The sequence below is a fragment of the Daucus carota genome, chromosome 6 (assembly GCF_001625215.2).
Source record: "Daucus carota subsp. sativus chromosome 6, DH1 v3.0, whole genome shotgun sequence".
NCBI lineage: Eukaryota > Viridiplantae > Streptophyta > Magnoliopsida > Apiales > Apiaceae > Daucus > Daucus carota.
In genome coordinates, this window is record NC_030386.2 from 29,134,684 (window position 1) to 29,147,576 (window position 12,893).

The 12,893-nt window shown below is 36.3% G+C and overlaps 4 protein-coding genes across 6 annotated transcripts; 1 reads left to right on the top strand and 3 right to left on the bottom strand.

The window, feature by feature from the left end:
• Positions 1 to 524: 524 nt before the first annotated feature.
• LOC108226547 (calcium-binding protein KRP1) lies at positions 525 to 893 on the top strand. The gene has a single exon (XM_017401515.2). The coding sequence runs from the start codon at positions 525 to 527 to the stop codon at positions 891 to 893; it is 369 nt and encodes a 122-aa protein (XP_017257004.1).
• A 791-nt stretch (positions 894 to 1,684) lies between these two features.
• LOC108228028 (pentatricopeptide repeat-containing protein At3g12770) lies at positions 1,685 to 5,445 on the bottom strand. Of its 3 annotated transcripts, none has more exons than XM_064079870.1 (4): positions 4,870 to 5,441; positions 4,699 to 4,765; positions 2,375 to 4,376; positions 1,685 to 2,154 (listed from the first exon to the last, which is right to left on the bottom strand). In XM_064079870.1, the coding sequence occupies exon 3, from the start codon at positions 4,308 to 4,310 to the stop codon at positions 2,904 to 2,906; it is 1,407 nt and encodes a 468-aa protein (XP_063935940.1). In that variant the 5' UTR covers positions 4,311 to 4,376; positions 4,699 to 4,765; positions 4,870 to 5,441; the 3' UTR covers positions 1,685 to 2,154; positions 2,375 to 2,903. The 3 variants fall into 3 exon arrangements, with proteins under 3 accessions (XP_063935940.1, XP_063935939.1, XP_017258976.1); XM_064079869.1 differs by having other exon boundaries at positions 2,375 to 4,548; positions 4,870 to 5,440; XM_017403487.2 differs by having other exon boundaries at positions 2,375 to 4,765; positions 4,870 to 5,445.
• On the bottom strand, positions 2,517 to 2,876 carry LOC135147263 (pentatricopeptide repeat-containing protein At3g12770). Its single transcript, XM_064080170.1, has one exon. The coding sequence runs from the start codon at positions 2,874 to 2,876 to the stop codon at positions 2,517 to 2,519; it is 360 nt and encodes a 119-aa protein (XP_063936240.1).
• A 2,693-nt stretch (positions 5,446 to 8,138) lies between the features above and the next one.
• Positions 8,139 to 10,311, bottom strand: LOC108228029 (xyloglucan endotransglucosylase protein 6). Its single transcript, XM_017403488.2, has 4 exons — positions 10,080 to 10,311; positions 9,897 to 9,997; positions 9,294 to 9,487; positions 8,139 to 8,722 (listed from the first exon to the last, which is right to left on the bottom strand). The coding sequence occupies exons 1-4, from the start codon at positions 10,234 to 10,236 to the stop codon at positions 8,302 to 8,304; spliced, it is 873 nt and encodes a 290-aa protein (XP_017258977.1). The 5' UTR covers positions 10,237 to 10,311; the 3' UTR covers positions 8,139 to 8,301.
• Positions 10,312 to 12,893: the final 2,582 nt, after the last annotated feature.

Below are 12,893 nucleotides of genomic sequence, written 5' to 3' on the forward strand. Positions count from 1 at the left end.
TATTAAATTATAAAGGTAAGTGTAGTAGAACTATTCTCCTACTAGAAGAGAATCCAAACCCCCGACCTCGAGTCCTTTCCCAGAAGGGCACAAGATACAGAATTTGTCATGTGAAACAAATAAACATTGTTGGCTGTCAACTGGCACGGGGAGTATTCCTTACAGAGTAGGTCACAAGTTAAGGGACATGCATTGTCTTTTTTAACTATTTTCTCCGGCCATCTAGGAACAAGTCAGCGGAACACAAGCTATTATAAACAACAAAATCTGTGTAAAATACCGCATATACCCCTCTGAGCCTTCTTCTGAGAAGTTGATAGGCAAGTGCAGTGTGCAACAACCAAAGCCGACCACAATATAATTAACTGTTTCTTGCCTGTACATTGGTTGTCATCCTTAGCTGACCCCACACTCTTTCATATATTTTCCCTCTTATATAATCTCATTTCTCATTCATTTCTCTCCATTCTCTCTTCTCTGTATCTTTGTTTATAAACAAACACGTTTCTATTTATTTGTTAAAAATGGCCGGTGTAAGAGTTGCAGATGATTTTCAAGATATGTTGCCCACAATGGCTGATAAATTAGGCGGGGATGGTTTGATAAAGGAGTTGTGCAATGGTTTTAAATTGTTGATGGATCAAGACAGAGGAGTCATCACTTTTGAGAGCTTGAAGAAACACTCTGCTTTGCTTGGCTTGCAAGATTTGAGTGACGAGGAGCTGAGGAGCATGCTCAGAGAAGGCGACGTAAATGGCGATGGAGTACTTGATGAGATGGAGTTCTGTGTTTTGATGTTTAGATTAAGCCCGGAGCTGATGCAGGAATCTGAGGCTTGGCTTGAAGAAGCTCTGCAGCAGGAGTTGGGAAATTCATCTTTTGATCACAAATAGTTTTCATTAGGAGCCCTTTGATTGAATTTATTTTCCGATTTATAAGTCAAAATTCGAAAAAGGAATTTCTTTTAGTTGGAAGGTGCTTTGACAAGGATTCGAGAATTGAATCCACTGACATTGAATAATAAATATGATGTTCATTTTGTTTGTTGTTCAACAAATTATAGCATTGCAATTTGTTGGTGTGATGATGTTTTATGTTTATGTTGGCACTGGAAATAAGAAAGACATGAAAATAATTGGTTATTGTCTGCAAACTGACATCAAGAGTTGTCAGTTTATCTTATCAATTGGGATGATGTTGTGTTATTTTCCCTCAAGAGGAACCATGATTTAAATAATATAATACTCCATGATTGTTGTGGATATACAATTCAAGAAATCAAAAGTGTGGTGGGATGGGAACACAGATCCAATATTAGTGGAAGTTTGATTCAATCTGATATTGTAAATGATGAATACACAATAGTTGAGTTCAACTGAATGGAGTCAATGCAATATAATTTTTTGAAATAGTACCATTTAAAAATTTAGAAATCGAGTCTCATCATACTTAGACCACTTTACCTTTTCATCATATTTTCCTGTAATTTTTTATTTTCATCATTAAATTTAAACTCATTCTCATACTTTCTTCTTTCACCATAATTTTTTTTTATAATTTACCATTTTATTTTCTAATCATTTCATTTCATCTAGCACGTGTTTCATCTTGATTGATCGCAAGTTCTTTCAACAGAAAATTAGAAAGGAAAAAAAAAACTTCTTCGGACAAAACTGCAGTGGTAACAGTAATGTTTAGAATAAAAAGGAAGAATGGAGATTGACTTGTTAAATTTTTAGTACGTTTATAAAGAAGTCTAATGCAAAACAGGAGATGTACACGTCTAGTTGGCAAACTTTCCAAAGACTAGCACAGTAATAATAATTATGATGATAAAACAAACGCGCCAGAGTATAGACGGGTATAACAAAGCAGATTTGCAGTCTGGTCTTCACGAAGAGTATGTATATATTTAGTCATGGCGGCTTCCACTCACACGTCCAGTTCTCATTCCACATAATATTTTTCCAACACAGCGACCCTTTCAACTTTGCCACTTCATGCAAGCAGTGACGTTTATACTGAAGCCAGAGCAGTCCATATTGAACTGGCCATAGTGTCTTATTAAACTCCGCGAGGTCAATGAAATACGAAATGAATACGTTCATTGTCTCCAGGATGCTTGTGAACCTTCTCTGATACAAACCATCTTGCCTGGAAATTTAATAAGATAAATTTGGTCAGGTTCACATAAAAGTTTTCGCAAAAGATTTCTATGTATGAATTTTCAAGCTGATGACGCAATCAACTTAGTAGGACTCAGCATCTGCATATGTAAGGCAACTCTGCCTGAAGATGCAGATCCGTAACAATAGAACAAAATTATGCATATTTGTGGGTAGATAAAACTGAGAATGTCAAAAGGAACACTCACTGTAAAAAAAATTCCAGAACCTTCAGCAGAGCTCTGATTGATGAATGATAAGTCTTTTAACCAAAATGCACTTTTGGTGCTATCAAGATCCAGCAAGATAAATGGAGTAATATGACTAGTGTCAAGTATAAATTTATCCTGCTCAGCAGTAGTGTCCACAAGAACGCAATCCATCCTTAAAATGATGGAATCTATCTGCATCCCTTACAAGTATCTCCCTGTTAACAAGCTTCGATATTATCTTTGTTGCTGAATGACAATTCACACATGCCCGCAGAGTTTTGGTAATCTGAAGTGTGGTTCCAGGAAAAGTGCTTACAAGCTCGTAAGCAATTGGTAGCCTCCTGCTATGGTTGCAAAGAGATTCCTCCTTGCCTTCATGACTCAAGTCATGTAGTACGGATTCTGTATCGGGGACATACCCAGCCACTCTTAATCTTCTTTCTGAGGCCTCAAGCTTTTTGAAAATTTCTTTTGTTCTAGGATGTGACTTATCCGCCATACGAAAGGCTTAAAGCTCGCCATTAATTTAAATTAAACTATACCCCAGATCTTTACTTAGCCCTCTCTCTTTCATCATTACCCTGACCTTAGCCACACCACTCCAAAATCGAACAGAAGCATAAAGATTTGACAGCTGCACATAGTGCCCTGTATTATATGGGTCTAATGAGAAAAGCTGCTCTGCAGCATATTCTCCAAGTGTCACATGCCGATGAATTTTGCATGCACCCAAAAGAGCTCCCCACACACTGACATGCGGTTCAATTGGCATTTTTCTGATAAAATGGTAAGCCTGTTCCAGATATCCTGCACGTCCAAGAAGATCGACCACACAAGCATAATGCTGATAGCGAGGCTCAATTCCATAATGTTTCATACGGTGGAAAATGTACCAACCCTCTTCTACAAGACCAGAATGATTACATGCTGTGAGCACACCAATGAAGGTAACATCATTAGGGATCACTCCTGCTTGAATCATATCATGAAAAAGGTCAATTGACTGACAACCCTGGCCATGTAATCCGTAACTCACAATCATCGCACTCCATGCAACAACGTCCTTGTTTATAATTTTGTCAAATACCCTGCGAGCTAGCTCTACACTTCCACATTTTGCATACATGTCAATGAGAGCTGTGTTGACATAAATATCATGTCTATAGTCACTATTAATGATAAACTCATCCATGCACCTTGCTCCTTCCAATGACCCTGCATGAGCACAAGCTAAAATAGCCAACCTTATTGTGATAGAATCTGGTCTAATGTTTCTCTTTATCATGTCCCAGAAAAGTTGTATCGCGTCATCAGCACAGCCATTTTTAGCATATCCTGAGATCATAGCATTCCACAACATCACATTAGATACCTCCATTTGATCAAACAATGATTTTGCTACAACCAACTCCCCACATTTTGCATATAGCGTTGTGAGTGCTATACGCAAATCACATTCAAACTCAAGACCCATTTTTACTATACATCCATGGACAGCCTTTCCTTGCAGCAAATCATTTACATCGGTGTAAGCACTCAAAACACTTACTAAAGTAACCCAGTCCAGTTCCTGACTCACTCTCCTCATTTCCCTAAAAATTCCTAAGGCTTCCCAGGGTTTCCCATTCTGAGCATACCCAGAAATAATCGACGTCCACGAAACAACTGTCCTATCATCGACCCTATCAAATACGACACGTGCAAAATCAATTCGACCACATTTAGCATACAAAGACACAAGTCCATTCTGCACAAACACATCCCATTCAAACCCAAGTCTATATATATGTCCATGCACCGCCCTGCCAATTCCAGCACTCTGTAAGCCTCCACAAGCCTTGAGCACGTGAGGGATGGTAAATCCATCGGGGCGAACACCAAACTCATGCATTCTCAAGTACATTTTGATGGCCTCGTTAAACATGTTCTGCATTGAGTACCCGCGAATAACAGCGTTCCATAAAAACACATATGGGTCAGGAAATTCATCAAACACTTCCTGGGCATAATGAATTAATCCAAGATCAGAGCTGACGTTTAGAAATTTAGTGATTATGAAACCATTGTACTGAATTCCAGAGACAAGTAGCCGAGCATGAATTTGTTGTAGATGCTTCTTGTGGGTTATATTTTTAAGTAGACAAGTGTAGTAAGTCTCAAGATCGAAGTCACTGTAAGAATTGTTTTCTTTTAGTAACTTGTTCTGTAAATGGAGAAATTTATATTGTGTGAAATGTAACGGTTGAAATATTGGTGCAATAGTAGAGAATCGTTTGGGAAGAACTGAGAAAATCATAGCCATGCAAATTTGAACTACTTACAAATTACAAGTTACAGGATGAATGTGTAAAAGACCTCTTCAATATTGGAGGCCAAATTGAGATTTTTCTGCACCAAAAAAAAATTCATTGTAAAGATCAGGATACATGTTATTTGTTACATGTCCTCGTAAATGGAATGAGCCCTTCTATGCACGTTGAGAAACAACTGACCTTACAATACTTCCAAGAGATGTCGAGGTTTCAATCCTTCTAATTAATGAAAAAGGGTTATCTTTTCCGAATGTTGTATATTTACTGGAACGGCTAAGAATTGGTATACTAACAATGTTGGCCTAATCTCTAAACCAAAGGTAATGAAGATGTTTATTTCTATGTTGAAGGACAGTAATCATCAGGTTCAGGTTTCTTTTAATATAGAGTTATATAACAAAAAAAATATTTTGTACATTCCCACTTACAGTAGAATCGACAAATTATGTTCTCAATTTTGGCAGATTTTCTGTTTGAATCTGGTTTAATGTTTCATACAATCAGAAGAATGTTTTGCCTTTCTTAAGAAGATCACTATACTCTTCTGACTTCTGAGTGTGCCGTGTGTCAACTTTTAATTTATCTGTGCTGTAGTGCATTCCAAAACTGAATAACTGAAATTCAGGTATGGACTTATGGTTAAGTTGGGGGGTTAGACCATAACCTGTAGTTCTTCTGAACTTCTCATGGGATTCTTTAATCGCTTTATCAAAAAAATGTCAATAACATGGAAGAAAGTCATTGCAAAGGGATCTTCATTAGCCTATTTATATTGGGTTATTCCTCAATGTAAAGGCGATTTCTTTTAGTTCTAAGAATCCCAGAACAGACTACTTTACTTCATGAACAGACGTACTAAAATTGAATCACGTCAAAAGACAAAGTCAGTGATCAGCGTAAATCTTGGCCTAAAATTTTTCCAAAATACCACAAATTTGGCGAAGTGTGTACTAAAAAATGCTTACCTCCTATGTATTTCCTTTAGAAACATGGGATGCCCATTATACCGACTAACATGTGTTCTGAGTACGTGATACCATATGTGCAATGAGACCTTTTTTTTAATCTTGGTGTTTTGGGTCAAATTGCTCCCGAATTATGGTTTTTTCCCCCAACCCTCAGCTGCCTGTCACAAGTAAATTAATAATTGAGCTTTACATCAACTGAGTGATCTTTTCAGGTTTGCTATGACTTTATAAGTGCTGTTGCTTCAAGATGATCTGTAATGTACTGCATATTCTCCTTTTTTCACTTTGCTTTGTGCCTAAAGTCGCAATTTCAATAGTTGTTACTGAAGAGGTAGCCCATCAGACGAGAATAATTTCTGGATTAATACCTTCACATGTTTCATTGCATCCATGTTGTTGACCACATCCTCAATTTTCAGCGACCAGCTGAACAATCTGACCATATCTGAAAGATTGTGTTAATCAGACTAAAAAACACAGGATTAACCTACTAAACAAACACGATCAAGATTTTGTCGACTGTTTCCACCATATTATATTCCCTTAAAATCTGTAACTCTGATTTGCATTGCAACTAACTAGGATTAACAATTGTATTAGTGTTGACGTTGTGCTTCAGTAAAGTAGTGACCACATGATATTTTGAAGATCATGTTTTCCCCGTGACAGTACATCCAAAACTTACCTTAAGAATACTGGTATATTTTTCTGTTTGTCAACTAATTGAAATTTGTTTGTCCAATACAGCTAATGTTTTACGAAGACAGAAAACATGAAAATGTTCAGCTATCTCCTTGCTGCACTGTTTTAATCGATGAGAAAACGGGATCAAAACCTGCACATTATTTTAGATTCGTAGCAGTATGTTGTAGAAACCGGCATATAACGTAATTTCTGTGTTTCTACAATTTGTTCTCCACCTTATATTTGATTTAAGTGAAACTAAAAAAAAACCTAGGAACTGTATGTACAATGTGACGTGCTCCACCAAACGAAATAAAGTCGAGTGACAAGCTCAGACAGTTTGACACAATGTGCGGGGATTCGAGGATCTGGATTGGTACTACGACGACCGAAATTAAGGGGAAGTGACAAGAATAAACAATCAGAAGTTGACACTTAACTGCACAAGATTATGGTAAAGAAGATTATGCTAAGTCTGTGAAAAACTTGGCAAAAGTAAAATAAAATAGATAGACTTGTTCTGCAAAAGTTTGGCGATCTTGTGTTTCAGTGAGGTCTTTCTGATCCGTGCGTGAAGATAAAACTATTAACTAAATGTTGCCATTACCGTAGTGCCCAACTCAATAGGGGAAATTTTTATGTGATGAACTCAAGTGATATGTATACAAGTATAGAAAAGGTTAAGAAGCTGCATAATTTTACATGATTGCTGTACAGGATGAAAGTCTCACACATTGGAAAAATAATCATTATTGTGTGACCCAGTTAATGGAGTGGTCGAGTAGGTTAAAATTAACTGATTATCCCATTGATTAGGTACAATATAGCCAAACCAGGTTGATAAAAATGCTCTTTCAATAAGAATATGTTGTTGCATGAACCTGACTAAGCACAGTGTCTGAAACAAAGATTTGAAGCACATTTAATTTTTTTTATCACAATCGGGGCTAAAAAAATTTTAGTAAAACTTTATTTTAGAAGTTCAGCCCGGACTTCGGCCTACCTTGAATCTTGATTCCCCGGTTCCTTCTCTGATCAAACATCAACTGGTTTGAAGTTAGCAACTTACATTCTGCTTTTGCAGTGGTAATTGTCTTTGCATACAGTACTATACAAAATCTTTGTAAGCATATCATTATTTGTGACCTTAACAAGTACTGCCAAGTTTTTAGTTAACAAGTTTATTTCACATCCTCACTTTTCATCTCATCTGTCAGTCACTCGTTTAGTTTATATTGTAATGTGGCCCTCCCGTGCAAATAATCAAACTTCCCACCAACTTTGGTTCATTATTGGAGCCTGGAGGTGCTCAAGCACAAAGCTCAATGGGTCGTGACCGGCGAAAACATGTCCAAAAAAAAGTTAGGGGGCGTGTGTCGTCTCATACCTCCTACTAAATCCGTTCCTAATGAGAGGGACATTCATAAATATAAATCGTTCAAAAATAAATGATATGAAGAGAGGAGTAATTAAAAATAATGGTTTGCCAGGCTGGTCAGACAAAAATACGAAGCTCGTAGCCTGTAGCAGCCTCTGAAGTAAAAAATTTAGTAAGTTTTACTTAGGTCAGTCAAACGAAGGAGTCCTTTGATAAGATCTAAAAGTTTTACTCGTGGGGCTCATATGATCTCCTTTTCCCTTTCACTATTTTTTCCCCTTAGACCAGCTCATGACTATAGATGAGAAAATGAGAATTAGTCAACATATGATTTAAGACATATTTTTCTGGATAGAGAAGCAAAATGGATGATGCATGCTATCCAAAATCTACCAAACATTAAAATAATTGGAGTCAAATGAAAGAAACAATTTTACATTCCACATTACCCATATTTTACAATGTGTGCAGGAGGAAACTACTTAACATGGAGTTCATGTGTCTATTGACTTCAAGTGACTTTTATGTTTTTCTACATCCTGATTGAACCCCTTTTTGAAACCATTCATACAACATCCAAGACTAGTGGTGGTGGTGCTGGCATTCCACAGGAGTGACCGGAAACCTCGCGGTGTCTGTGCAGTAGTCGTAGATCATATGGTTGGCTCGAACCCACAGAAGTTGGTGGCTCTGATGCAGGCTTAACTCAGACAATCTGGGTTCATCCCACCAGTAACGCTTCTCAGCGCTACTGCTGCACTTTCTTGAAACTTCTGCGGCAGCCACGGTGGCTGGACACTCGCAACCATCGATTTCAAAACCTCTGTAAGAAGCAATGAAAGGTGCATGGGACCAGTCTGTCTTGACTCTACCACCCTGAGTGGCCCAATCGTCCGCGTTCCATATGGAACTGTACACGCCCATGGCTTGGTCCTTGGGGAATGGCAAGCCCTTGTGTTCTAAGTTGGAGTGGACTCTGATCGGCGTATCATCCACCAAAAATCTGCAAATAGCAACACAATAATATTATTATTATTACCTGCAACCTTATTTTCTTACAACTATATCCTTAACAACAATTGAGCCAATCTCATTATCTCAGTAGATATCAAAGACGATACTTAATGGGACCCAAGTGTTGAAATGCCCCAACATGACTTTGATAATTTGTTCAAAGTCATGGGGCATGGTGAAATAAAATCGCTAATAAAGTTACTACTATAAAAGTTTGCAAAGCTTTCGAGGACAATGATTTAACTTTTGGGGCCACCACACGTATAATCATTTCATCCCCAATAACATGAAAAAATGTTGCAGTAAACAGTGGTGAGCTACAAATTACAACATACGAATACGATTTTTCTAATACGTGCTTCATGTAATTTTATTAGCAATTCTGGTTATAAATATGAATCCATCATAAATTTCAATTCATTAAATTCATCAAATCTAATTTATATTATGTGTTTCTGGATACATATCAGAAAGACCGGTGCAAATATATAAATGATTTTAAATCTCGATAAATGAATAAAATTCGGGTTTACAAAGTAGGAAAATGAAAGAGAGCTTACACAACTTGGCGTTGGTTCCAGAGGATGGAATAGGAATGGAAGTCCTTAGTCGGGTCGAACCAGAGGTTCAATCTTTGTTCTCTGTTACCCACTCCATTCACATAAACATTGGTTTGGACTATGTAGGGTTCCCCAGTGGTGTTGCCAAGAAACTCAAAATCGAATTCATGGTGTTTTGGACCATCCGATGACATCTGCCCCCACACCAAATTTTTAAATAAACATCGTCAGTACAAAGCTTTTAATAACATGATTTTCATTTCACTTTTTCTTTTGGTTAGCCAAAAGTACCACAAACACGAATATGGGTAGAAATTAAAAATGGTTTTCATCATTAACGTCAGTCACCAAATTCACAAAACCGGACAGAGGTGACCAGAAGCCCATAGGATTAATAATACAACTGTAGTAACAGAGATGGTGAAAATGGGTTGCCCAGGTAGTAATTGCAGAGCAATTTAATGGAATATGCAAGTTAAAAACAAAAAACAAAAATAGGGTACTTTGCGAAAAATCAAACTGTTGCATCAAATGGTAAAATATATTTTCACAAGCAATATAAAGTAGAAAACGATGATAATGAGTTTGAGGAACATGACATACATAAAAAGCAGTGACAGTTCCAGCAGAGTCGCCCTCAACAAGCTTTATCTGCACGTTCACTTTCCCAAACATGTATTTGTTCTTTGATGAGAACCCTGCCCCTGTTTATCACCATCATCAAACAACATTAGTACTCTCCCATGATCACAAGCTGCATAAAAAAAAAATGTAATAACGTTATACCCGAAAAGTTATCGAGCTTCATCTGAACTGTGTCCCCTTGGTAAACGAAATGATCCAAGGCCCATTGTGCCTGGAACAGTTCATCGAATCTGGATGAGCTAACTGAGCCCACCACCATGACCAGACCCATGAAGAACAATGAAGAAGCAGGACCCATTGTGTGTTTCTATTTGCTTCTGTCGAGAAAGAGAGAGAGGGAGAGAAGTGTTGCAACTTATAAGTGAGTTAGCTTCTGCTGGTGAGAGTGGCTTTTATAGCTGAAGGCAGGGACTTGTGGGAGCCACAAGCCACGTAAGTTTCCATGTCAGAGCCACGTGGGGCCCGGGTTGCAATTTAAAAACAGTAGCCGTTAGATATGGGGGTTCATGGCTGGCTCCCAGCTGGTTTAGATAGGTGGGACCATGAAAACAGAGTAGGACAATTCGACATTCGTAAAGCGTGACTACACAGCTGGTCAGTCCCATCACTAGTACACTCACATTATTTGTGCGAATAAATAAATAATATGCCTCGCACGTTTACCTATTAAACATTCACAAACATTTGCGAAATCGAGAGATTAACACAGCTTTCGGCTGATATTTAAAAACTCCCGAATAACTTTATCAACCTCATTTACATTTCAATTCATTCGGAATCATAATAATTCGACCATTATTTTCAATACAATTTTTAAAACCAACTTTTGAAAAATGTGAGTGGTTGAGCTAGTATTTAAATGAGTTTGGCAATGAGAGTTTTACAGGCTGGATGGTGGTACAAAGTTTGGCAGTGAAGGCGTCCCACACTGTGGACACACTGATCATAACTCTTGAGAGCGGTAGGGGCAACTACTGGACTGCTACTATGTGGCAGTATTAAATTTGTACATTTATATGAATTTCACATTACATTGATGTTCGTGCCTGCCGTGTAATTGGAAATATCTTTTCTTTTTTCAGTAGTGAGTGGTTGATTGCTTGGATTAGGTCGCAATAGAGCCCACCTACTGACAAGCCCCATAGTACTTTTTAAATTTCTCAAAAACAGTAAGCAATTTAAAGCTTCCCTAGAAAATAATTCTATAATTTATTTATTTTTCTAAAAAATTCTTGATAAAAATTTAGCTATTGAGTTTTTATTTAAAAAAATCTTAAAAATAAGTTATATAATAATATTTACAGAACCATTAAATTGTGTGCTAAATAATAAATGTATAGAATTAGATAGAACATAAGAAATAATATTATATGGAGTTTAGGAATAGAAGGGGAATTTTAAAGTGGAAAATGTGAAGTTAAGAGCTTAATTTAAGTTTCATAATAATATATAAGTCAATTATCAAATTATTATTGACATTAACTTTCAAAGCGGATTAGAATGTTATATTCTCTCCTTCTGGAATAAAATTTAATCAGTCACCGATCTAAATAATTCATAAAAATATTAATATTTATATTTATCATGGATTGTTATTTCCCTACAAAATCAGATTACATTAATCTTCATGAGGAGTTTTATATTCCATCTAGAGATCTAAAAGGCCAAATCTTTTCTCGTGCGAGGACCAAGATTAAAGAAAACGAGTAAGACAAGATTAAAGAAATATTATATTTAACATGTCACAAAAATAAAACAATAAAAAGGTATTTACATTAACATATGAATTTCACGAGAAATTTCAGATAAATTATAACAGTCTAAAATAATATTGTCCTCCCAAGCCTCTCCTCAAAATCCTAAAAAAAATAAAAAAAATCCTCTCAAGTTTTTTCCTTTTCCCTAGCCGTGGTGAGGGACTTCCATCAATTTTCACCGGTGAAAAATCTCAAATGAGTTTTTTTTTTTTTTTGTTTTGCTTTTTCAATAATACTCCTATTCAGGTAAAGATTTCTATCTTTTAAGATTGTATCTTTGTTTGATAAATTTTTTTGGGTGATTTTTGTTCCCAGTTTATTTGGGTTTTGTTTGTTCTCTCATGTTAAGAGTTTGGTGTGTTTTGATATGATTCAATATCCAGGACATTAGATCTTCCAGATTTTGATTCAATGGTAAAAATTTATATGAGATTGCAGTTACGATCGATAGCTCAAACGGGATTTGATGAAATTTTGATGAAGGCTATATGTGTATATATCAATTTCAACAAATCGCTTGATTGTGTCTCTATAAAAGCTAGATTAATCAGCGATATGATATGTTTTATGATTATTCGACTCGATTGTTGTTATAAATGTCGTATGACTTTTCATAATTAAATTAATTTGGTTTTTTCAAAAAAAAAAAATATTTTCCCTGTTGGACATGGAGTGTAATCATCTATGGAGTAGTCAGACGTGTTACTTTCACCTCAACAGGAACAAGTACTGTGTCATGTACATCTACAAACGCCACATTTTCTTATTTTTATAATTTTAATCTCCAATTCTAACAGATTTCGTTTTGTCGAAAAAGTTTTTTTTTTTTTTTGGGTTTTTTGCTCATTGATCCTTCTAGTCTTTCTTTATGTGGCATATTTTTGACTCAAAATGTTTGCATGAATGTCTGTTAATAAAGATGAGATATGGCATTCGTAGTATTATCGTTCTGAGTTAATGACTCTGCTTGATGTTCATTTTGAAGAGTATTCTCTCTGCTCGTCCTCTTCCTCTCCTGACTGTGTCTGTTTATCTATTTTCCTATATATCTCTCGTTTTACTGCAAAGCGTCACTAATATTTGAATATCCACTCATCTCTATTTATTTAAACAACTATACTCTCTGTATTTCTCAAAAAAAAAAAAAAAACTATTCCGTCTATCGCTCACATTTATTTATATTTTTTTACATTATCCG

Excerpts from the sequence above, each read along its gene's own strand:
- LOC108226547 (XM_017401515.2), top strand. The coding sequence starts at position 525 with ATGGCCGGTGTAAGAGTTGCAGATGATTTTCAAGATATGTTGCCCACA.
- LOC135147263 (XM_064080170.1), bottom strand. The coding sequence starts at position 2,876 with ATGGCGGATAAGTCACATCCTAGAACAAAAGAAATTTTCAAAAAGCTT.
- LOC108228028 (XM_017403487.2), bottom strand. The coding sequence starts at position 4,679 with ATGGCTATGATTTTCTCAGTTCTTCCCAAACGATTCTCTACTATTGCA.
- LOC108228029 (XM_017403488.2), bottom strand. The coding sequence starts at position 10,236 with ATGGGTCCTGCTTCTTCATTGTTCTTCATGGGTCTGGTCATGGTGGTG. Across the intron at positions 9,998-10,079 it reads GAAGCTCGATAACTTTTCGG|GGGCAGGGTTCTCATCAAAG; the intron begins GTATAACGTTAT and ends GGTGATAAACAG. Across the intron at positions 9,488-9,896 it reads GAACTGTCACTGCTTTTTAT|ATGTCATCGGATGGTCCAAA; the intron begins GTATGTCATGTT and ends GTGTGGGGGCAG.